This window comes from Tachysurus fulvidraco, chromosome 2 (assembly GCF_022655615.1).
Source record: "Tachysurus fulvidraco isolate hzauxx_2018 chromosome 2, HZAU_PFXX_2.0, whole genome shotgun sequence".
In the NCBI taxonomy this organism is placed as follows: domain Eukaryota; kingdom Metazoa; phylum Chordata; class Actinopteri; order Siluriformes; family Bagridae; genus Tachysurus; species Tachysurus fulvidraco.
In genome coordinates this window covers 17,088,255-17,113,320 of record NC_062519.1, presented here as the reverse complement: position 1 = coordinate 17,113,320, position 25,066 = coordinate 17,088,255, and the positions used below count along the sequence as shown (strand labels likewise).

General features: G+C 42.5%; 2 protein-coding genes across 4 annotated transcripts; both read right to left on the bottom strand.

Annotated features, from left to right (window-relative positions):
- Positions 1-358: 358 nt before the first annotated feature.
- Positions 359-19,153, bottom strand: sort1a (sortilin 1a). Of its 3 annotated transcripts, XM_027155846.2 has the most exons (21): positions 18,613-19,151; positions 13,687-13,746; positions 11,960-12,033; positions 11,106-11,208; positions 10,823-10,984; positions 10,663-10,736; positions 10,167-10,216; positions 9,945-10,072; positions 9,546-9,690; positions 9,198-9,353; positions 8,828-8,934; positions 8,076-8,178; positions 7,819-7,990; positions 6,720-6,910; positions 6,016-6,205; positions 5,624-5,740; positions 5,405-5,513; positions 5,186-5,295; positions 4,980-5,100; positions 4,864-4,900; positions 359-2,352 (listed from the first exon to the last, which is right to left on the bottom strand). In XM_027155846.2, exons 1-20 carry the CDS (start codon positions 18,853-18,855, stop codon positions 4,880-4,882), a joined length of 2,436 nt encoding a protein of 811 aa, XP_027011647.2. In that variant the 5' UTR covers positions 18,856-19,151; the 3' UTR covers positions 359-2,352; positions 4,864-4,879. The 3 variants fall into 3 exon arrangements, with proteins under 3 accessions (XP_027011647.2, XP_047661743.1, XP_027011648.2); XM_047805787.1 differs by lacking the exon at positions 9,198-9,353 and having other exon boundaries at positions 18,613-19,153; XM_027155847.2 differs by lacking the exon at positions 13,687-13,746 and having other exon boundaries at positions 18,613-19,153.
- Positions 19,154-19,801: 648 nt separating this feature from the next.
- Positions 19,802-24,579, bottom strand: psma5 (proteasome 20S subunit alpha 5). Its single transcript, XM_027155859.2, has 10 exons — positions 24,269-24,579; positions 23,583-23,621; positions 23,229-23,295; positions 22,808-22,934; positions 22,567-22,634; positions 22,293-22,400; positions 22,035-22,093; positions 21,748-21,850; positions 21,225-21,311; positions 19,802-20,170 (listed from the first exon to the last, which is right to left on the bottom strand). Exons 2-10 carry the CDS (start codon positions 23,609-23,611, stop codon positions 20,093-20,095), a joined length of 726 nt encoding a protein of 241 aa, XP_027011660.1. The 5' UTR covers positions 23,612-23,621; positions 24,269-24,579; the 3' UTR covers positions 19,802-20,092.
- Between the last annotated feature and the right edge of the window lie 487 nt (positions 24,580-25,066).

The following is a 25,066-nucleotide window of genomic DNA, read 5'->3' as shown; positions in this document are numbered from 1 at the left end:
AATCAATATCCGCATGTGTCTCTAATAATCACTAATATTATAAAAGAATTCAGATGACTAAAAGCTAACAAACTAAAAAATTGGAGCGGTTTATGGAAGATGTAATTTTATTGAATTTCAGACATTTTTATCACAATACTTTGTTTTAACTCGAGGCTGGTGAGAGAAAGACTTCACAGCTGCTAGTACAGGTTTAATGGACGTTCAAAAGAGTTTCTACAATTAATGATGCTTATTCACAATAAATAGTTCCACACAATCACCAAAATACAGAAATCAAAGGATATGCTACAATTGTATGCAAGCTGTAAGTGTAAGTGCTCAGTTCTCACACAGTAAAAAAAAATAACAAATGGTATAAAGGTTTTAAATTCTTTATTCTGGTTGAACAAAAACAGGATAATATTGTTATCAAATCAAGGCTTTGCATTTTTGTTGGGCTTCTGAGACTTGGATTAAAATGTCAGACATTAAGTAGTTATGAACAGTAGCTTATCTTTACATATTTTATTTACAGCTCTGGAATTAAAACGTCATGTTTATTCCCCTTACATTCAAAAAGACAGGTGCTGAAAAATTCTGTGAATTACCCCAGTAGCATTAAAATACCGAATAGTGACAAATTCTTTCCAGCAATCAAACACTGAGGTCTCACTCAAGCTTTTTCTCATCACATTTTGAAGCTGAAAGTGAAAACCAGGGGCCCTGAGACATGTACCTTTAAAAACAAGGAGTACCAAAAAACATAATGTATTCACATCATCTTTGGGCAAACACCCTCCTGACAATCCTATGCACTCAAGTCTATCGCACTATTACACTGACTGGCCTCTTGGGTTTTATTTCCCGACTGGCATAAAATCCGAAACGCAAGCGTCTCTGTTTTTGAGCAAATTACACACACACTTTGCATTGTTGCGCAATACTCTCACGGTGCTAAATTGTGCCATAGATATTGCCATTGATTAGACAAACAGCCATTAGATTATTTATTGCTAAGAAAAGTATTTTTCCTTTTGTGTAATAAAAATATAAGTTCACAAACTCCCTTATTCATTTTTGTTTATCATAAAATCACTTATTACTTACTACAAAGTCATGCAAAAAAAAAAAAACTAATCTTATACCATCAGGAGCATTTTTTGTACCAGTGCACAACTGCTTAGAAATGCGTAGCTTATGAGCTTAGTGGGTCATCAGTAAAAACCCAGAGTGCAGATGTGAAAATACCTCCGCCCAAGGACGTAACAACAAGAGCTAGAAGCAAAGCACGTGACTAGCCGCTTTTTTCCATCTTGTGTATCATAATTAAGATGAATGACCACAATCGTTGCACAAACATATCCATTTAGCCTTGTTTAGCCTGTACAAACATGAATACACTCATTGAAACTTAGCTTAGTGAACTGTTATTGCTTTGTAATACTGTTTTAATTACCCTGGCTGAATTTTTACAGAAAAAAAAACCCCAAACATATATATAAAATGGCACTAGTGTTACAATCCTATGTCTTAGGTGCCCATAAGCTTGTGCTAGTTCCAAAGATGGTTAAAAAGAGCTGTTTTTTTTATGATGTAACAGTTTGAAGAAACGTTCATAAAAAAAATAAATAATTCAGTGGTTTTGTTTTTACTCAATTTCATTTCCCTGCATTGAGAAAGAAACAGAAAACTTGTTCATGCTGAATTCATTTATATATGTAAATCTAAGGGCAGTTGCCGGTGCATCAATAAAAGTTTATTCATTAATTATTTAGTCGTTAGAAGAAGGAAGAATTTGAACGGTGAAACTGATGCACAGATATTATGATGTTTTTGGGTTTTTTAGCCCCCATTTATTTAATCTTTATACGTTTTCTGCTGAAACATTGAGTTCTTTTCTCAGTACAGGGAAACATTCTGAAATCTTTTTGTTGTGATCATGTTAGGTTGAACTGTGCTGGAATATTCCTTTAAGCACGTTCTGTGATCGTGTTAATAACATTTGCATTAACCCTAAATCACGTTTTTTTTTTTTTTTTTTTTTTTTAAACGCCATCTCTAATAACCAATTTTTTATTCATCAGCCTAAAGAACACTGGAAATTCTCTTTCTAAAAATCCATTCCTTAAAATTTCTCAAAAATCAAACTCGCTAACAATCAGCTGTAAAACTACAACCAGTGAAGTCATCTGTAAAAGGAAAAAGGAAGTGTCCAAAAAAAAAAAGTCATCACAAAAATCTGCTATTTGCCTCCTGTCCAGTGGCTGGAACCAATTAAATTGGGGGAAAATAAAGGGAAAAAACGGAGGGGACAAAAAAAAGCCTCACTCTTCAGTAAACGAGTCCAGGGTCCACACGGGTTTTGTTTACCTAAAAACAATCAGAGCACAAGTAATCAAACATTACTGATCACACACACACACACAGACAGACACACTCACACACACACAGGCAGGCAGACAGACAGACACACACACACAGGCAGACAGACACACACACACACACACAGGCAGACAGACACACACACACACACACACACACTCACACACAGACACACACACACACACACAGGCAGACAGACACACACACACACACACAGGCAGGCAGACAGACACACTCACACACACACAGGCAGACAGACACACTCACACACACACACAGGCAGACACACACACACACACACACACAGACACACACACACAGGCAGACACACACAGGCAGACACACACAGGCAGACACACAGGCAGACACACAGGCAGACACACAGGCAGACACACAGGCAGACACACAGGCAGACACACAGGCAGACACACAGGCAGACACACAGGCAGACACACAGGCAGACACACACAGGCAGACACACACAGGCAGACACACACAGGCAGACACACAGGCAGACACACAGGCAGACACACAGGCAGACACACAGGCAGACACACAGGCAGACACACAGGCAGACACACAGGCAGACACACAGGCAGACACACAGGCAGACACACAGGCAGACACACAGGCAGACACACTCACACAGGCAGACACACAGGCAGACACACAGGCAGACACACAGGCAGACACACAGGCAGACACACTCACACAGGCAGACACACAGGCAGACACACAGGCAGACACACTCACACAGGCAGACACACAGGCAGACACACACACACACTCACACAGGCACACACACACACACACACAGGCAGACAGACACACACACACAGGCAGACAGACACACACACAGGCAGACAGACACACACACACAGGCAGACAGACACACACACACACACAGGCAGACAGACACACACACACACACAGGCAGACAGACACACTCACACACACACAGGCAGACAGACACACTCACACACACAGGCAGACAGACACACACACACACAGGCAGACAGACACACTCACACACACACACACAGGCAGACAGACACACTCACACACACACACACAGGCAGACAGACACACTCACACACACACACACACAGGCAGACAGACACACTCACACACACACACAGGCAGACAGACACACTCACACACACACACAGGCAGACAGACACACTCACACACACACAGGCAGACACACTCACACACACACAGGCAGACACACTCACACACACACAGGCAGACACACTCACACACACACAGGCAGACACACTCACACACACACAGGCAGACACACTCACTCGCAGGCAGACACACACACTCGCAGGCAGACAGACAGACAGACACACTCACTCGCAGGCAGACAGACAGACAGACACACTCACTCGCAGGCAGACAGACAGACAGACACACGCAGGCAGACAGACAGACAGACACAGACAGACGCGCAGACACTCGCGCAGACACTCGCAGACACTCGCAGACACGCGCAGACACTCGCGCGCAGGCACTCGCGCGCAGGCGCTCGCGCGCAGGCACTCGCGCGCAGGCACTCGCGCGCAGGCACTCGCGCGCAGGCACTCGCGCGCAGGCACTCGCGCGCAGACACGCGCGCAGGCACTCGCGCAGACACTCGCGCGCAGGCACTCGCGCAGACACTCGCGCGCAGGCACTCGCGCAGACACTCGCGCGCAGGCACTCGCGCAGACACTCGCGCGCAGGCACTCGCGCAGACACTCGCGCGCAGGCACTCGCGCAGACACTCGCGCGCAGGCACTCGCGCAGACACTCGCGCGCAGGCACTCGCGCAGACACTCGCGCGCAGGCACTCGCGCAGACACTCGCGCGCAGGCACTCGCGCAGACACTCGCGCGCAGGCACTCGCGCAGACACTCGCGCGCAGGCACTCGCGCAGACACTCGCGCGCAGGCACGCGCGCAGGCACTCGCGCAGGCACTCGCGCGCAGGCACTCGCGCAGGCACTCGCGCGCAGGCACTCGCGCAGGCACTCGCGCAGGCACTCGCGCAGGCACTCGCGCAGGCACTCACACACACACTCACGCAGGCACGCGCGCAGACACTCACGCGCAGGCACGCGCGCAGACACTCACGCGCAGGCACGCGCGCAGACACTCACGCGCAGGCACGCGCGCAGACACTCACGCGCAGGCACGCGCGCAGACACTCACGCGCAGGCACGCGCGCAGACACTCACGCGCAGGCACGCGCGCAGACACTCACGCGCAGGCACGCAGACACTCACACGCACGCAGACACACACACGCAGACACACACACACACGCACGCAGACACACACACACACGCACGCAGACACACACACACACGCAGACACTCACACACACGCAGACACTCACACACACGCAGACACTCACACACACGCAGACACTCACGGACACTCACACTCACGGACACAGACAGACACTCACACACACACCTGAAGAGGGCACAGCAAAGAATCCAATTTGACAATACCTGAGAATTTTCTACCTCAATTTCCAGCCAGAAGGTCCTACAGAAACACAAAACAGACTTTTAACACTCTGTAAATGTAACACAATCAAGCCAAAAATTTGTGTCCGTATAGATACCTCATCTGAATCGTCATTGTAAACGGACTTGTCTGCCTCTGTAGTGTCCACGTCATCCACACCTTCAACGGCATTAGCTTCCACATGCCTCTGCATCTCTGAATACCGGTGCACCAGGAACCTAATGCACAAACATCTGTCAAAATCAAACTGGTGACTATACTAACTAAACTCTATTCACGTTATACAACTCCATCAGATCCTACCTTCCTCCACACACATACTTCTTGACGAGCAGGACCCCGGCAGCAACGGCACAAACGAGCAGAACGAGGATGATGACGGACACAACAGGAGCCACGCTTCCTGGCTGAGACTGATAAACATGATACAGATAAGCTCAACTAGACATCTGACAGCTCTTATTTCTACCCAGATTTCAGTATGTGCCAGTATGTAGCATTAAAAATATGGCTCTCTCTCACCAGAAACTCTGAACTCAGAAGGTTACTGGCACACTTCTTGCTCAGGTCGATCACTTTTCTCTCCGGTTGTACGCCTCCCTCACACCCATCTCCAGGGATCTTTCTGTAACTGGACAACAGAGAGCAAATGGTAAGTAACAACAAGGATTTGTCAGTTGAGACACCCCTAACATATGAAATAATAATAATAATAATAATAATAATAAGACTAAGCTGTACCCGCTGGTTTGGAGCTGCTCTTTACGGCCACGCAGGCAAAACTCGAGTAATTGGCCCTTCAGCTCTGGCTGTTCCAAACACTCGGAGCTGTTCATGGCACGGTAATAGCCAAAATCACTACAGAAGAGGAGAGAGAATGAGGGAAAAAAAAGGAAAAAAGAGGAGAGGCATCACACATACTAGACTTAACGGTCTCTCAACTCTCATTCCTCAAGAGGTCTGTTCAAATTTATTTATTACCCATTTCCACAGAGAATTTATTTGCTATTAGTATTGTAAGAACCCACAGAATTTTTTAAATTCTACCTTTATTTATATATTTTAAAAAAAATCAAATATGAAATGCAGCTAAGATAAAAACTAGCCATATAAAGTTCAGCACCAAATCTCACCAATGGAAGTCATCGAGAGTGCAGGGACACGGCGTGGGCTGCTTGGTGATGACAAAATCCCTTCCGTTTCGGCACACCGAGTCTTTGCGTAGCCGTAAATATTTTTCTTTATATCCCAACAGACAGCCATCATTAGGGTTGCCAGTGTTATCAGAGTGGGCAAGCCATTGCACATAATCCTCCTCTCCACCTGCAGAGGGAGACACAGAGAGAGAGAGAGAGAGAGAGAGAGAGAGAGAGAGAGAGAGAGAGAGAGAGAGAGAGAACAAGAGAGGGGGGGGCCAGAGTGAGAGAGAAAAAGGCCGGAGAGAGAGAGAGGGAGAGAGAAGGAGAGGGAGAAAGGTAGAGAGAGATGAGTGAGAATTTGAAGTATTCAAAATTACTCTAAACACAGACACAATACACTGCAGCACAATGTGTTTGCTTGATTAATTGCAGCTTCTAAATCCTTGAGAAATATTCAGTAATGGACAAAATGCAAAATAACCCTGTAGTGAAAACAACATTCTGCTGGACTGTGTTATGATTGGAGAGATTATAAAAGTACTTAAATGTGTACGATTGTGTCATTCATGCACATTATGACACTTTCACAGTTCTTTTAGTTTAGCTGTATATTATGTACACGAGTTTACACAAATGTGGAGTGTTGTTCTGCAGTCCTAAAGTCTCTCAAACACATACACACACTCTCACACACTCACAGTCTCTGGAGAGCAGCTGGTGGAAGTCTATAGTGATGGACACCAAGTGTTGACTAAACACAGGCTGTCTGTAACCCCACAGGCTGAGGCTCATAGACCGAGCCCCAGGCTCTGAGGCCAAACCCGTGAAGTACAGCGGCGTGTCCGTGAAGTTATATACGTGCCAACACTGGCCCTCGTCCGTGGAAAACCTAACGATGAAAAAGACAGCAAATAAACAAAGACGAAGGGAAAAAAGCAGTTCATGAAGAAAAAAAAATGTTCGGTTCAAATAAAACTACAGCTCAGAGATTAAATGGAGATGTGTTCAAAAATATATAAACAGTTTACTAATTAAACGAAAGCAGAAAAGAACAATGTTTTCTCTTGCAGTCTGTTTCTAACCATGTAGCACAAGCACATTTTAGCCAACTTAACTCAGTTTCTGTTAAAAGAATGATAGAACAATTATCAGAAATTAGAAAATAAAACCTTGATTGCATCAAAAAGGTATTTTGAGTTAGTGCTGAATTTGTGCAAAGAGAAACTTTTTTTTTTCAGTTTGCACAGAGGGACAGAAATCCTGATATTTTATGATCAGTGAGTATTCTGTCTTATTCCCATCACAGAGTGTATTAAGTTGAGCTTGAGTCTTAGAGTCTACCACAGCTATCACGGCTTCATTTAAACCAGAAAACTGTGAGTAAAGAGCTTCTGTTAGCACGAGCAATATTGATAACTGGATCCTCTCGATCCGCAACACACTGCTGAGGAACTTTTACACAGCTGCCACCATCACAGATGTATAACAATTACTAACTGTTTCTCTGCCTCACGCATCTGATCATCAGTCTTTCTTTGTGTTGAAAGTCTGAGACAATTTTGAAAGAATGGTACTGCATCATAAACTACAACGGCCGATCGTATTCCAATATGCGAACACAGCCCGTGAAAGGAAACGAGTAGGTAGAAGAAAGGAGCAGGGTTTTACAGGGCATCTTTTTTTTTTTTTTATTTAAACCGCCTGCTTTTATTTTCTACAGACAAATAAAAACATTCTACGTTATGTAGGTGTTTTTTGTATTTTTGTTGTTCCCACAGTGTAAGCATCAGGACTCACTTGATCTGTGAGATAGGATGGATGGGGCTGTGCTCCACAGCCACCAGCAGTCCTCCCGAGTCCAGGATGGCATAATGGTGTGGTCCTCTGAGTGCTCGTGTCCAAGTGTACCCACCGTCATCAGACACGTAAACATCAGGAGACAAAATGGATACTGCGTCCCCCACGCTGCCTGAGGAGAAAAGGTTTGTTTAAAGTCAGCTAGCTAGGTCTGTACCATCTCAGGATCTCAAGGGTGTGTGTGTGTGTGTGTGTACCATGAGCAAGGATGAGACCGACAGCATTGGGGTCAGTCAGCGGCAGCATGGGCACGTTGAGCCTCATCGCTGTGCTGTAGGAGGCGTGAATATGCAGACTACACTATAGCAACACAAACACACACACAACATCCCACACAGTTTACCATTTCATTCATGCACTATAACAGACTAACCAGGTTTGACTGCTGTATAAATAACAAGAGTGTTGTTCACGACTCTGATCGAAGCAGCAGTGTGTAAATTAAGCCAGTATGATGTTAATCATACTTATATAAACAGTGTCCCTAATTGGCACATATTTTGAGACGTGTGAACTGCAGGCGCCATTTTAAAATGCAACGAGGTCTCCAAAAGACCAAGAAGTTGCTATAAACAAAAAGACAGCACCGAGACTGTATACAAACAGAATGCATGGGTACAAGTCTATGATATAAGACTCGGGGTATTTCCTCTTTTACATGCCTACATGGAGAACTCCTAATCATGATCTTGGTTGTCACGAGTGCAAGTTAAATGTTGATGGTGACAGCATGGATTCTATTTCCCTATGAATATTAGTTTTGTTCATTAATAAGAAGCATTTCAAGAATTTCCTCTGGTTCTGTGTGGCAGTACATTAAGTATCAGGGAAAGACACAGGAGTTCAATCCTCAAGAACAAACTGACAATGTCTGTATATTGAGTGTTCTCACTCTTCACCCTAATGAAAAACAACGTGTGTACACGTGTGCGTGTCCCAGAATTCTCACCATGTTCGGATCCTTTGCTGTGGAGTCACACTCTGCGTTCCAGGGTTTCTTTAGAGGCCTCCAATTTCCTCCCTGATTGAACGTTATCACTGTCTGAACAGAACCATCTGCACAGTCGAACACACACCAGCTTACATCACACAACAGTACACACAAACACGCACACATGACTGAACACACCACTTCTTTTTCCAGAGGGTTTTGGAAGAGCACACAGCAGATAATTCAGCACACATGATACAAAACAGAAGAACAAAGTGTGCAGACAAAGTGTTTGGACGAATTAGCTAATTGGAGAAGTTTATAATAGCATCAATAAGTGGATGCTACATTCGCGCGTGTGCATGTGTGTGTGTGTGTATATGTGTACCGTGAGCCAGCACGCTGGTCGTATAGACTCCCCTGAGTGAGCTGATGACAGTAAAGTCAGTTTCACCACCTGTAGAGGTGTAAAGATGGCGCTCGAGGGATTTGGAGAAGACGATCCCTCGGGAATCAGACACGTAGATAAAGCCCATCCCTGAGTCTGGACAAGAGTTCAATTCATTATCCAGGGCACGATTCAGTACACACACACACACACACACACACACACACACACACACACACACACACACACACACACACACACACACACACACACACACACACACACACACACACACACACACACACACACACACACACACACACACACACACACACACACAAAACTGACCTCCTGGTTCATCCACATGCACAAACACCATGTCATCATTGGAAGACAGTATAGAATAAAACTGTTCATGTCCCACATCGGGCAGCTGGGCCATGTCCCAAACCTCACCCTGATCCACAGACACATGAATCATGCGCATCGAACTCTGATAGAGAGAGAGAGAGAGAGAGAGAGAGAGAGGGAGAGGGAGAGAGAGAGAAAGAGCGCGCACGAGAGAGAGCAAAAGAGAAAGAAAAAAAAAATATTGTGAAAAACAACTAAATGTCTTCACATTCCCAAAATGGACACATCTTGCTGTAATTACTGGGATGTTATGGATTGACAAAGTACACAGACAGGAAGACAGACAGACAGACTTGCTCAACTACAAAAAGACACGCACGTATACGTGTAGCATACCGTGGTGGACATTACGGAAGCAAAGAGAAAGCGGCCACCCAGGCCAAACGAGTAAATCCTGCTCCCGATCTTCTTAAAGCTTCGGCCAAAATCTGTGGTCTTCTTCAACTCCAGGATGCCTCTTTCACCTTACAGTACGACAAACACACACACTTTATAACAGGGACAAACAATAAGCAGTGTGTCTGACGGTTTCCATAGAAACATGAGAACAAGACTCACTACAGGAACCGTTTGGGTTTGTGGTGAAAAACAGAGTATCAGCAGTCCCCCTAAGACAGAGAAACACACACACACACACACACACACACACACACACACACACACACACACGAGTGAGCATCAAACCATTCAATCACCACTTTTAGACAGTGACACCGCACGGTTAATGTGCCCATTTGCACAGTTTTTTCTCCCATGTTGTTCACTAATCAAGGTGTTTCACATGCAGGCCCCAACACAACACTTAATATGTGCTCTCTTATCAAAGGTCTTTACATTCAGGTAGACATCCATCATTAACTAGTTAGGTTCTTGCTTATTTTGGAAAAGAGCTTTGAGACTAAGTGGATTTACAGTAAAATTACCTCTGAATAATCAGAACGATATCAAAGTCCTTTGGGAATGGGATTGATATCACTTCAATTCTATTGCTTCATATGCATGTGTGTGTGTGTGTGCGTGTGTGTGTGTGTGTGCGTGTGTGTGTATGTGTTACCATTTCACAAGACACACTGTGTCATGAATCTTCTTCCAGTGGAGCCCAAAGTCCTCAGAGATCCACAGGTCATACTGCACAGAGGAACAAACAGCACAGAGTTTTTATATTGGAATATAGAGATATTCCACTGTAGTAAAGAGATAAATCCTGAGCTCACCAATGTGCTAATAACGGCCAGTACGCTGTTGTTCTCCGGGTTGTAGGTGATCTGCATCAGCACTTGGAAAGGCAGGTCAGAGGAGGAGAAACTCTTCCCGAAATCCTGTGAGCATAAAATTCTCGAGCCTTTTCCCTCTGACAAATTACCTGTGAGGATCACCTGAGGAGAAAACAATAAAAACACACGGCATGACGCATGCCTTTTCTCTCCCTGAGCTTTGGGTGAACAGCAGAGAAAAAACAATACAATCATCTGGGGTCATGAGGAGTTTCAGACTCACCTTTCCGGAGTTGTCCGGGCCAATGGCGATGCCGAAATGCGTCATGATGAAGGTGTTGTTCAGGAGATCCGTGATGTCCTGGAAGGTCTTCCCATGGTCTTCACTGGGACACACAGGGTTAATATTAGTGAGAAATACAAAATGAAAGGAGGCTCGAATAATTTCCTTCTTAAATGCGCACATACACTCCGCGCGCACACACACTGGGCACACATACACACACCGTACGCTCTCTCTCTCTCTCACACACACACACACACACTCCCTGAACACACACACACACTCCCTGAACAGACACACACACACACACACTCCCTGAACACACACACACACACACACACTCCCTGAACAGACACACACACACACACACACTCCCTGAACACACACACACACACACACTCCCTGAACAGACACACACATACACACACTCCCTGAACAGACACACACACACACACACACTCCCTGAACAGACACACACACACACACACACACACTCCCTGAACAGACACACACTCCCTGAACAGACACACACACACACACACACACACTCCCTGAACAGACACACACACACTCCCTGAACAGACACACACACACTCCCTGAACAGACACACACACACACACACACACACACACACACACTCCCTGAAGACACAATTACGGCATTTAGCAGACACCCTTATCCAGAGTGACTTACAACTGAGCAACTGAGGGTTAAGGGCCTTGCTCAGGGGCCCAGCAGTGGCAGCTTGGTGGACCTGGGGTTCAAACCCATGACCTTCCGATAAGTAGCCCAACACCTTAACCACTGAGCTACCACACACACACACACACCCTGAACAGACACACACACGTACCTCCTGTAGAGTTTGGGCTCACTAAAGCGGAACATGAACAACGGCATTTGATACGTAGTGAGGACCAGCAGCACCTGCACACAGCAACACAAAGCAATGTAAATACAGTGGATTGAAAAGAAACTGTGTGAAAAGGGATGAATAATATCACCATCCCATATCCCAACCGTAACCAATCAGATCTACACCACAAAGACTGAACTGCAACGGAACAATAAAAAAAAAATGCATCTGTAAATTTACAACAATTAGAACATCATTATTATAATTCTAGTTGCATTCTTGCACTTTCTTTTAAAATATTTGAGGAAGCCTGACAGTTTCACCGAAATAATTAGGGTGATGATAATGTTAAAAACATTGTTTTTTTTTTTATTTCATTCCAATATAATTAATTAAAATATTATTTTGTTACTTAAAATAAGTCACTGGCCTTTTTGGCCATCTAGGCTCTAATCCGTTTGGGCATACAACAGCCTTATCCAAAAACCCTTTTTGTTTCCCTTTGGTTTGAGTCTGCCAACCTGTGGGTATGAGGTCATTACTCTCAGTGCCGTGTGACTCCAAGCCCAGATTTGTGTGTGTGTGTGTGTGTGTGTGTATATGGGAGAAAGAGTGAGAAAAAGAGCAAGGAAAACAGACAGACAGACTGAAGGACAGGGAAAAAGAGAGTGAGTGAGAGAGAGAGGCCAGTTCCCTCAGAAGGTCAGATGGTGAGTGCAGTCTGTCATTAGCTGTGCACTGAGGCATTTAATAGAGCTTTTTTCCCCCTCGGTCGGACAAACAGACTGCACAGAACACTGGCTTTTATAAAACTGCTTCTCTGTTTTTCATTTCGCTGCACTCTCTCGTTCAACCTGTACGTGTACGCGTTTCTACTCGGACTGACACCGATCACACTGCTATTTTATACAATAGCTGAAGTCTCTCCCCGAGTGTGTCCTTTAATAAAATAAGAATCATTTAAGTCCCTCACACTGAAATAAAACACTCACAGTTCTTTCATAAACATTCCTTATTTTCATAGCTGGATTTTAAGCACTGGAATTTTGCTGATGTCGGACATTTCTGTCTCTCCGATACAGAGCTGTTTTCGGTGCCAAACTTCTTTTTTTAGAAAACATGGTGAGGAAAAATCTGAAATTCGATTCGCTCCGGGTTTTGCGATTCGGAAAGGGGTCGCATACCACAGACTCAGAGCATGAAGCCAAACACAAACACAAGCTCGGGAGGACAGCGGCTCTCACGTAGCTCGAGATGAAGAACGGCTTTTAAAGGCTAGATGACCGTGAGATGAATGTCCCCCACTCTTCTTACTTTCCTGACGTATACACGATCATCGCAGGGTGTGCCTGGCACTCACATCACAACGAACTCTCCACTAACAATTTCCCTTTGGCTTCAGCAGCAGGTGCTGGACCCTGTGACAAATGACTTTTAAAAACATAATAATAAAATACAGACGATGAGGCTAAACACGGACACGATTTAACAGTATGGAATTCACACTAAAACACACAATAACAATACTAAACAGTGAATTCTGTCAAAACTCAGCCACAGAGTTGCGTTACAAAATATTATTATGTAGAAGCATTCTAGCATAACCGCTCAGGAGTGTTGTTACAGGCACCGTCAGTGTTTTGTAGGCGATAGTAGAAATCACAGAGAAGTGGAACAGAAGTGGAATCAACGATTCATACTGGTGGAGGGACATAAACACTCACCCCTGTTCCGTCTCCCACCCAGGCAAGAGACACGGAGCCGGACACGTCGTTAAAGACACGCTGCAAGAGACGCAGGGACAAAAACATAAAAGTGATGGATTACACGTCAGCAAACTTGTTAACGTTCATGCTGTGACAAAATATTACACAACGACATGATACAGACAGAATGAGGAAGGTGCGTGGCTTGTAACGGTTAAGCATGGAGTTACCATGGTAACAGTGTTACCGGTGTTCATTTACTGACGGTAAATCATAGCGAGACATTAGTTCACCACACAGGGTGATGTGATTTCCTGTATTCATTTGGAAAGTGCTGTGCTTCATCCCCAAAAACCAGACGATGAAATACAGCAGGGGGCCTGTGTGTGTGTGTGAGAGAGAGAGAAACTGAGGAAGAGCATAACCCCCTCCTTCTTTTCACCACTGGGTTCACCATTGGAATGTCTTTTTGTGTGTGTGTGTGTGTGTGTGTGCGTGTGTGTGTGTGTATACCACATTTTTGTGTGCCTGACACACTGAGAACAGAAGAGGGACTGAGGAAAAAACATTAACATCCACTCATGAGACAGACAGACAGACAGACAGATAAGCAGATAAAGACAGAAACAGACAGCCATAAACTCTCGGGAAAAAGTTTGACAGACCAAAAGATCAAATTATAGAGAGAAAGAGAGATGGTGCACATTTAAATAGATTAAAATATATGGAAATATAGACCTACTGGTTAACAGCCAGACAAACATAAAAATACAGAAAGATAGAATAAATAAACAGAGAGACAGAGGGCAAAGGGAGATAAACAGACAAGCAGTTAGATTGAGAGATTTACAGGAAAAATAAGCCATGGAAATTGACGGGGAAAGATAAAGTTAGATAAATAAATGGACAACTGAGGGGGGGGCAGCGAGAGAGAGAGAGACAGAGACACAGAGGGAGAGAGAGAGAAAGAAAGAGAGAGACAGCGAGAGAGAGAGAGACAGACAGAGATTATGAGCACAACTGTAAGAATGAATGGAATGGATGTTTAGGAGACATACTACAAATTAGGACACCACAGAAAACCTTAACCAACACACACACACACACACACACACACACACACACACACACACACACACACACACACACACACACACACAGCCCTTTACAGGCCACATGGCCCCGTTAGTCCCACTGCTTTTGCAGCATTTCTGTAATTCCAGATTGTTCCCCAAGGAGATACAATCTCAAGAACTCTCCATCTTCACACACACACACACACAGGTTTGTATTTAAATAGATGAACATATTGCCATAAAAGGCAAAAAAAAAAAAAAAAAAAGAAAGCGTTTGGAGGAGCCAGTGGAAAGCCGAGGCTGCATTCACTCCATCCAAGTGTGAACAAAAGTTTCCATGTTTCGCAAACTCGGAGCGGTTTTTACCTCCCTGTCTCCCGTGACCCTCCCAGTTACTCCAACAGAACGTTTCGGCGTGTTCACAGCACCTGCATCAAATCTACTGCCAGCTCTACTTTTCCAGAACATTCTGTTTTACATTCTGTGATTGACACGGCCTGTCTCACCTTCTACACACTGCAAGAACCAAACACAACAGTATAAAACCCTCAGAGAGACATACTGACAGACAGATATACACACACACACACACACAGTGACAAATGCACAGATAGAAACAGAGTCTATAATAGAGACAGACAAAAAAAGACAGACAGACAAAATAAAAAAATGCGATACAGAGAGACAGGCAGACAAAGAGAAAGAGACAGACACTTCTCTTCAGCCTCAGGTACAGCTTGTTTGTGTGCACACACACTGTAAAATAAATCTAAAGAGGGATACGGTGTCACTCCTTCTGTCCATCTTTCTCATTAAAAGGACAAACAGAAAAGGGAGAATAATTCCATGTGATTAAGTGTCTAATGCTAACGTTCAGCAGACAGCTGAGAGGAGAATGACGGACGGGTCAAGTCATCTCTGGCGTATCTGCTGAATTATTCTTCTGCTTTGAACACTTTAAATCATCTAATTTCCTGCTAACACAAACACACACACGTCCAAACTTTGTAGCACTAATTGTTAAAAAGAAAAATGTAAAACACATGATGTAAATGTAATATAACGATGTGAGGATTTAATCAACACATGACCGATTCTTTGATCTTATTAAAGTGCGTTCCAGATATTCCTCTAGCTAACAAAACCAAAATCTTTTTCTGTCCTCTATCCTATTCCCATCTCACTGTCTGTCTGTATGTCTGTCTGTCTGTCTGTCTGTCTGTCTGTCTGTCTGTCTGTCTGTCCTTTTCCAGATTCTCAGTTCTTGGAAGCACACCACTCTACACCATTTCCACTAACAGAACATGATTTTTTTTCCCCCCGTCCTGTTAAAACGCTTCCAACAAGCACATAAAGTTATTTTGGCTTTCTTCGTTCTTTTTTTTAAATTTTATTACAAAATAAAAAAGCAGGGTTCCAGAAACCACAGGCTTCTCTCCAGGAGAAAATAACATTTAAACAGGTGTGCAACCGCAAAAGCACACAGGATAAAGTTAAAACCTAAAAATAAAAAATTCCAGCGTTTGAAAAGGAGCAGGACTTTAAAAATAGTTACCCAGTTTCATGATGGATGTTTAAAGATGCAGTGCAGTCTTTATTTAATGTAATGTACTGTATTCTATGCATTTTATTTAATGTAGATAAAAAAAAAACAGCATCAGCTGCTTATATAAATCCTGTTTTTAACACGTGTCTGTCCGCTTAACCCAACGACTCGGACGTGTGAAACTTCACCTGTCGAGAAAGGAGAGGGACAAAGATTTCCAAAGAAAGAAGCGAGAAGCGAATTTGCTCCATGATTAGCACACTACATGTACTTTGATGAGTCTTCAAAGCACAAGTGAGCTAATTAAGTGTCTAGGTATGCTCTGTAATTCATATCGTTAGTGAGAAGCACAAGCGTAATGTACAACAGACCTCATTGATCAATCTCTTACCACCTCATTAAAGGTACTCAACTGATTTATTGGTCAGACCAAAGGGGAAAATTCCAGCAGTATCATGGTGCTCCGGAGGCTTCGTATTATAACTATTAAACAACCGATTGTCATTTCATTGAACTATTAAACAAGCTATTTTTAAATAAGAGTAACAATTTGTATATTGCAGCGGATCATGTTCAGTAGGCTACGCTTTAGCTAATCCCCTTTCTGGGCAGAACTAAAATCTAAATTTTAAATGCTGGAAACGTGCTACACGGCCAAACGTGGCAACGCTAGCTAGAGACGAGAGAGAGACACTACAAGCATCACCAGCGTGTATGCAAGTGTTACAATCCCATGTTACTGAGGGTGGTTTCCATATTTAATACCCAGAGGTAATGGGAAGGTGAGTGTAGTCTGCCTTAAAACGGATAGACACATAAAAGGTGTGAGTGAATTTATAAGGAGAGACACAAGATTCAGGAAAAGAAAACATGAATGTCAACTTCTACATCCACTCATCTGAGCAATTCACAGAAATGCCTTGTAGAAATTCTATATGATCGTGATTAACGGCTGAGCTAATGTGAGGCTTTTGATTAGGTTGTTGTTTAGAGGTTTATATTATATTATTAGGTTGATTATTTAGAAAAAACACACGGAGTCCAGCAAACAGCCTGAACCTTTCTTACTGAGGTTATATAAAGAATTCCTCAAACATGACGACGTGTGCTCTGAGAGCCTAATCAAATCCGCCCCATCTGTCCGTCCATCTGTCCGTCCCATCATAAAACCCACAGAGCAGCAGGAGGCATCAACACGCTGGCCTTCCTCTTAAACACCATGTTTAAGGTAACATCAGAAAAGCAACGCGTGTGTGTTTAATGTAAATCGTTCCATACAGACTACACCTAAAGTGTCAGGAATCTAAAGTTCACTATTCCACAAACTCTTTGAAAAGCTCCGTTTTGCTGCTGACTTGGAAAATTTCCAAGTGTCCTTTGGCACTGTTCTAAATGTCCAGAGAGAAAAAGAAGAATTTGTATCTGTAAAAGTCTGACTGAAAGCTTTGAATCAGTAAAAACAACATCCAGTCATCAGCCTTGTGCTCAACAGATTTCCACTGAATCTTTAATAAGAGTAAAAGGTTAAATTGTGCATGTTGTTAAACCGGTGCAAAGCTACAGGGACAAACCTTGGAGCCATGTCCTGGCTGATCAGCCATGTTTGTGCTAAAATGGAATTTGTGTAAGTTTCCCGTTTTTGGCAGCTTGGTGTACAAAGTACAAATTCCTCTGGTGTGGAAAACAAAGTAGGTCTGACAAATTAATGTCAAAATATTAAGACGCTTTACTAAAACATTTACTGAAATTCAATCATTTTTTTATCACTCATCTCTACATGTCACTATAATAGACCTATTCACACAGACGCGCGCGCACACACAAACACAGACGCGCGCACACACAAACAAGTATTGAGGTTGTATTTTGACATACCGTCTAACCCTAACAAACTAATGCATGTTCTCCAGATCCACCAGATTAACTGGCACTCACAGGTTAACTGGTACTCACAGGTTAACAGGTACACACAGATTAACTGGCACACACAGATTAACTGGTACACACGGATTAACTGGTACACACGGATTAACTGGTACACACGGATTAACTGGTATTTACAGATTAACGATTAACCGGCACACACAGATTAACCGGCACACACAGACAGATTAACCGGTAGACACAGATTAACTGGTACACACGGATTAACTGGTATTTACAGATTAACCGGCACACACAGATTAACAGGTACACACAGATTAACAGTTACACACACACACACACACACACACACACACACACACACAGATTAACAGTTACACACACACACACACACACACACAGATTAACAGTTACACACACAGATTAACAGGTACTCACAGTGTGCGTGTCCTCCTGCAGCTTGGCTTCATAGTGCTGCAGTGAAGAACACGACTCTCCCACAGACTCCTCACTCCTTTTCACTCTCTTCTCCTTGTTCCATTTCTGTCTCCTCAATAAAAACACCGGATTTTCTCGTCGACTGAAACTCAGTTCCTGCTCAAAGTCCAAACCCAGCGCCACTGAAACCAATAAAACTGCAAGCGGCCAGCACACGGCTTTCATAGTTACTATAAACAGCATAAAAACTCGGTTATTTGTGTCAAGTATTTGTTTTAAAAGTTGAACTAAAAGTAGTAAAAGTCGTCGCGCATCACTGTGGTGTAACCGTCACATATCTGCCGTGTCGCGAGCCCTAGCGGTCTCGTGCGCCACTGGTGCGCGAGTTCAGATCGAAATAGGAAGGTGTGGTCTAAGCGCTTGATTGGTCCAGTCAAACCGCCTACTCGGGCATCTTAACGCACACGATTTGCCGCCGAACATCATAAGCGGATTGTGATTGGACAGCCCATCTGTCGCTTTAAATCCGTTCGCCCGAGTCGGAGAATAGTTAAGAGCGGTCGTACATAAATGGAAAGTAGGTTAGCCACGCCCCCTAGTGACGGAGGTCGCTGATTGGTTGCTAAGGCACCAGCCTCTCGTCCTATGACACAAGGGAATCGCTAGCTTTTTAAAGAGATTCTCAAAAAACAAAACAAATACATTTCGGTAGTTGTTCTGAGTCTCCATTGTTCTGATGAATCAAACAATCATGAATCAAATATTTACCATCTAACATTGAACTATATTATGTTAATATCTAGTATTAGCCAAGGGAACTCGGGAGCTAGTTAGCAGAACACACTCAGGTTATGTGGTTGATTAGAGATTATTTAATCAATCATATCAAAGATGATCATAAGCCCAAAAGCTTGTTTTTGGGTTTTTTTAGGTCCAAAGGCAAAACAGAAAAATTGTAAACATGCTGCTGTAAACAAATTAAATATACACATTAGCATCGATCATGCACTGAAATCATGACGTCACGAGTCCAAAAGGTTGGAGCAAGAACGTATATTGTGAAAGCTCACCACTAGAGCTGCACTCACACAAGGTGCGCGGTCGCACGTTCATAAGGTAATCTGTTCAAATAAGATCTGCAAAAGTGTGATAAATCAGACAGACTGTACATCATTCACACAACACTCAATTCTTCTTGACTACAATTTTATTGGCGCATTGATTTGTAACAAAAAACATACCCCCCTCCCCTGCTGTTTTTTTACTCCACTGCAAGTACTGGTGTTCTGTGGTATGTACAGAACTGTAGAAATAATTGAGTATCCTGAATTGACAGAGGAAACAAACAAAAACAAAACAAAAACAGTATAAAGAGTGGATGCCGGGCTGAAAAAAAGCAGCCAGGCTGCTGTTACGTTCGCTGTTATCCATCCGCACAGAAAACATCAGAGAACATCAGTTAGGCCTGCGCAGGACTGCTCTAGATGTCCTTGATGACGTCCTCGAGTTCCTCTTTTGTGTACATGTGGAACGTCTTGTTGGGCTCTATTGTAGCCAGCTACGGAGTACAGACAGTGGGAAATAAAACACAAAGATCGTCAGGCTGAGGGTTTTCCTGATCATGAATTCAGCTTGGTCTAAACTGCACCATTATGGAGATTATTTATTATATTGAAGATTGATCATTTTATTAAAAAAAATCTATACCCTGAAGTCTTTTACTCCTCCAACACAAATGTTTCAAGAATTTACAATTTTAAATTTAATTAAGAATGATTTGTCATAACTGCTCTTGGTTTAGTGTTACATTATAGATCATCTATATGAACCAACTCAGATCCAGTCGCCTCTTAAGCAAACATATGTTTTTATTTTACTTACTTATAGAGCTGTGCGATTAATCGTTATTATCGATTCATTCAAATTTGTGGTCTATGCCAATGTTGAAAAAACTAAAATCGATTTTCCCCCAAAAACATCCACCCCCACCCCGGGATTCACACATGGGAAATATGAAATACAACATGGCAGCGTGCTCTGATGAAACCAAAGAGCTTATGTCCAAGAGAGGTGCTGCAAGCTAAAAAAAAAAAAGACAGCGGCTGCCATAAAACACCGCCTAAAAAGCAGGTAAACATAGCGGACACATTTTCCCACTGTATCCCATATGATAAGCAGGCGCTTCGATGCAAAGATATTACTGATGCTGTGGCGTGTTACATCGCTAAATAAAAGACATTCTGCCCACATACACAGTTTAAAAGCCTGGATTTATTCATATGCTCAAAATAATCGACCACATGACCTTCCAAGCAGGAAAGTATTTTTCATTAGTTGCTCAAAAACAAACAAACAACAAAAAAAAAACAACTAAAAAGCTATTGTGTAGTCTCTGGTGTTTTATGTGTTTTTTTTTAATAATCGAATTTCGATTCGGAAATAGAATTTTGTCTCAAAAAAAATCGGAGATTCAATTTACAGGACATGTCGTCCAGCTCTACTTACTTATTATTATGAAAAAGAAGCAAGTGTAAACTCCTCTGTCCTGATGATTATGCAACATCTAAGGACTGTTACTGATTTGTGTTAAATGTGTGTGGAATAAAGTTTACCTCAATGTTAGTAGCATTCAGCTTCTCCTCCATCACCTGCTTCAGGATGGTGAGAGAAGACTTAATGGCTTCTTTTAATGTCATGGACTGAAACGGCAGGGGTGTGGGGGACAACAAAACAACGTTAATTTAGCCTTAAACAAAACTTTACTCCACATTATTAATCACCTGACTAGCAGCTCGCTCATTTATTTATACTATTTGTGGTCTGTTTTACACTTTAAAAAATGTGCATAAGCTGGACATCTAGGCAGAACACCATGAGCAGAAACAAAGGTATCTCATAAAGAACCTGTTTATCTGGAAGTAAACAGTAAACTTGAACTCCATGTGAATCAGTCACTCTGGTGATCACTTTTCAAGCACAAGTGAATGGGCTGCTGTGTCGTGATGATCGGAAATAGGAATACGTTCTGGACCGAGTCCATTTTTATTGCAATTTGTTATTTTGGAATAAAGCGTTTTTAAAAAGATGACCCATTTGTGTCATGAGTAGGCTATTTCATGTGTACTGTGTACCTACCTTGTGGTAGACTTCCTGCAGAGAGCTCTGGGCGCCCTCGGATGCTGACCCGATCGCCCTGGCATCGCACTGTACGAACGTCCCCGACGGGTCCATGTGGTACCTGCAACACAAAACATACAAACCTCAACACGTGGAGGACAAACAAACAATCGATTTTTTACACTGAATGCTTTTATTTCCAGTTAGGATTCAAGCAGGAGCTTCATGGTCTTGTGTATTTGGATACACTAATTATTAGAAATGCACGTTATAGATTTGTCTGATGTGCTCTTGGGGATGCTTACAGCTGCGGTCCCTTTTCATCCACACCTCCAAACAGCAAAGCGACACCAAAGGGACGGCTCTGAGGACGGGGAAAAAAACGGATTTAAATAAGAAGGCAAAGTTACACAATAAACATGAATTCCCAGCTACATTATAAAAACAGAGAGACACTTGCAGAGACCTAAAATATAAAACACACTATATATAAATACATACACACACAGATACGAGGATATTGATCGTCTGAGACATTTTTAACAGACTCAGAAGGACCTTACCATGGCACCGGGGTCTGCATCCTCCTCTCCGAACTGCAAAGCCAGGTTGGACACAGCCTGCGTCACGCTCTCTACCGTCATCGTCTCGTTGTAAGTAAACCAGTGATTCTGCGGTAGGTACATTCAACAGTAAAGCATAATTTAAAAAAACGATAATACTGAGATCCTCTTATGTATAAATATTCTCAATAAATATTTCTACTTTATTTCCGTTACAGAGTTTCCTTTACACTCTGATATCGGAGTAAGAAATAAGGCATAAGCTGACACCGACCTGTGTTTCCACTCTGGCTTTGTCAATAAGTGTTTTAGCGTCAGCGATCAGCCCACTCATAGCACAACCTGTAGATAAACAATTTCATTTACATCTCATTCTGTCTCGGTTGATTTTCTCTCTGTCTTGTACAAGTTTTCTTTATGTCTAAAGCAGGAGCTTTAGATGGCACGGTGGCTTATGCTGCGCTTGCAAAAAATTAACACGAGATCGTTTGCAGGTTCACAGAGGACTTTGTTACCAATGTGAGTGTCGATCTCTACGATCTTCTCGATGCTGCTGGGCTCCATCAGGGAAGAGGTGATTCTCTTCTCCACAGCGAGACACACTCCTTCTGACGTCTGAATGCCGATGGCCGTTGAGCCCAACTGCAAAACAACAGGAAAGAGGATGTGGAACCATGAAATCAATAAATAGTCTAATTTCAGCATCGCAATTAAAAGTGAAATGAAGAAATAAGAATGAACACCAGAGGAAAGAATTGACACTGATCAATAAAGAATAGTGAAATCACTTTTAATGGAAATTTCCCACTAGTGTCCCGCTGATTATATTTTACACAAGGACACTAAGATACAATCAAACTGAAGACACTACAACAGCCACTTTTTCCACCTTCTCTGAACTTGTGAACATGTTACACACTCGAGCAAACAAAATACCTTAATCGCTTCGATGGCATACTCCACTTGAAAAAGTCTTCCTTCTGGAGAGAAAGTGTTCACGCCTCTGCGGAGAGAAACGTCTCATTAAGACATTATAGTCAAATGTGTGGGCACCAAATCAAAGCACCAAGTGTTGGGAAAAAAAGAAACAAAAAGTGCCTGCAAGTCTTCTCTGTGTGAAACACGTCTATTTGGTGAATTCAGAGTAACAAGAGGATTATAAATGAACAACCTGGATAATGAGAAACATGATCATCTCTGTATGATGTACACTGACATGACTCAACGAGACTGAACTGAAAGTGAAAGTTCCCTCTGTATTAAACCAAGGACATTAAACCACTTTCGCACCTGTCATATTCGGATCTTGTCAGGAACATTCTGAATCGTCTAAAAAAAAGGAAATAAATAACAGAGTTAGTTATTTAGCATGAGCTAGACTAAGTGTTTATTTGAAAAAGTGCTGTTAGCCTGGATGTGGGAAGGCCTCAACCATTCCCCGAATCTGATTGCTTGAGCTTACAACAGAAGGCGGGGAATCCCAGATTTCCGTCAACGCTATTGGTTGAATTGGTCGTCAATCGTACCCCATTCAAGCTCGCGCTAGCTAAAACATCGCTCTAATTCATAGCTTCTTGCTGTTTGAGTTGTGCTTATTTATAAAAATGTAAGTTATAAATTTATAGTTATATAAAATCCGTCTACATAATTAAACAGTAGAAACATATCGCATTGTATTTCGTCATAAGCAAACTGACAGCTATTAGCTAAAAGCATGGACACACTGTTAGCCAGCTAGCTAAGCCGGAACATCTCACTTCCCACCCGTATTTAGACAAACAGGTCCTCGGCGCTAAGTAATATCTGCCACGATACGGGTGGGAAACAAAGACGGCAAGTAAGTCAAGTTAACCGCGGCGCTCGCCGGTAGTCTTATCCAGTCAAACTCTTATTCTATCACTCTTATAAATCCCTTTTAAAACGCGTTTGAGACTTTTTATACATTTTAGTTAACGATTGTTAAACGAACATCTTACCTCCTCTTGCAGCAGAGTGAGTTTGCTTGTTTCGGCAGAGCAGGAAGTGCATCTGTATAACGGTCCGCAAGAAACACTCGCACCAAAATACTATTAGTTCCTAGCTAAGATACTTACCTGCTTCTTATAAGAATAAAATAAAAACCTGTGTGACTTACAAATTAATAATACAAATAAATATTATTTTTAAAAAAATCAACTTTCTGTATATAAACGCTACATGGAAATGTTTAATTGTATGAATATATGTATGAATTATATGTAAAAAAAAAAGTTTTAAACATGTATTTATTATACAGACAGACTGCTGAATGTACAAATCACCAGATTATTATTAGGTTATTATTAACTATTAGTAACAATTAACTATTATTGACTATTATGAACAGACGCTGATGAGGGATTGGTGCGTCGCATAGTGATAACAGGAGAGGTTTCGTAGAAATAATATCACAACATCAAACATGACTACATATGGGTAAAAGATAATGTCATACACTTTACATTGATAATTGTTGGGAAATTTTTGTGGCATGTTGTTTATAGGAAATAATAATTTGGAGGTCATGACAATTGGCTCCATAACATTGCTTACTTTCCTATAACAATGTTGGTTGCTTACATAATTTCCACCCAAATAAATAAATAAATAAATAAATAAATAAACAAATAAATAAACACACTATATAGCCAAAACTATGTGGCCACCTGACCATCACACAATATGTGGTTCTTTCCCAAATTGTAAATTTAATTCAATTCAAATTTATTTGTTCAAATGTATTGTCTCAAAGCAGC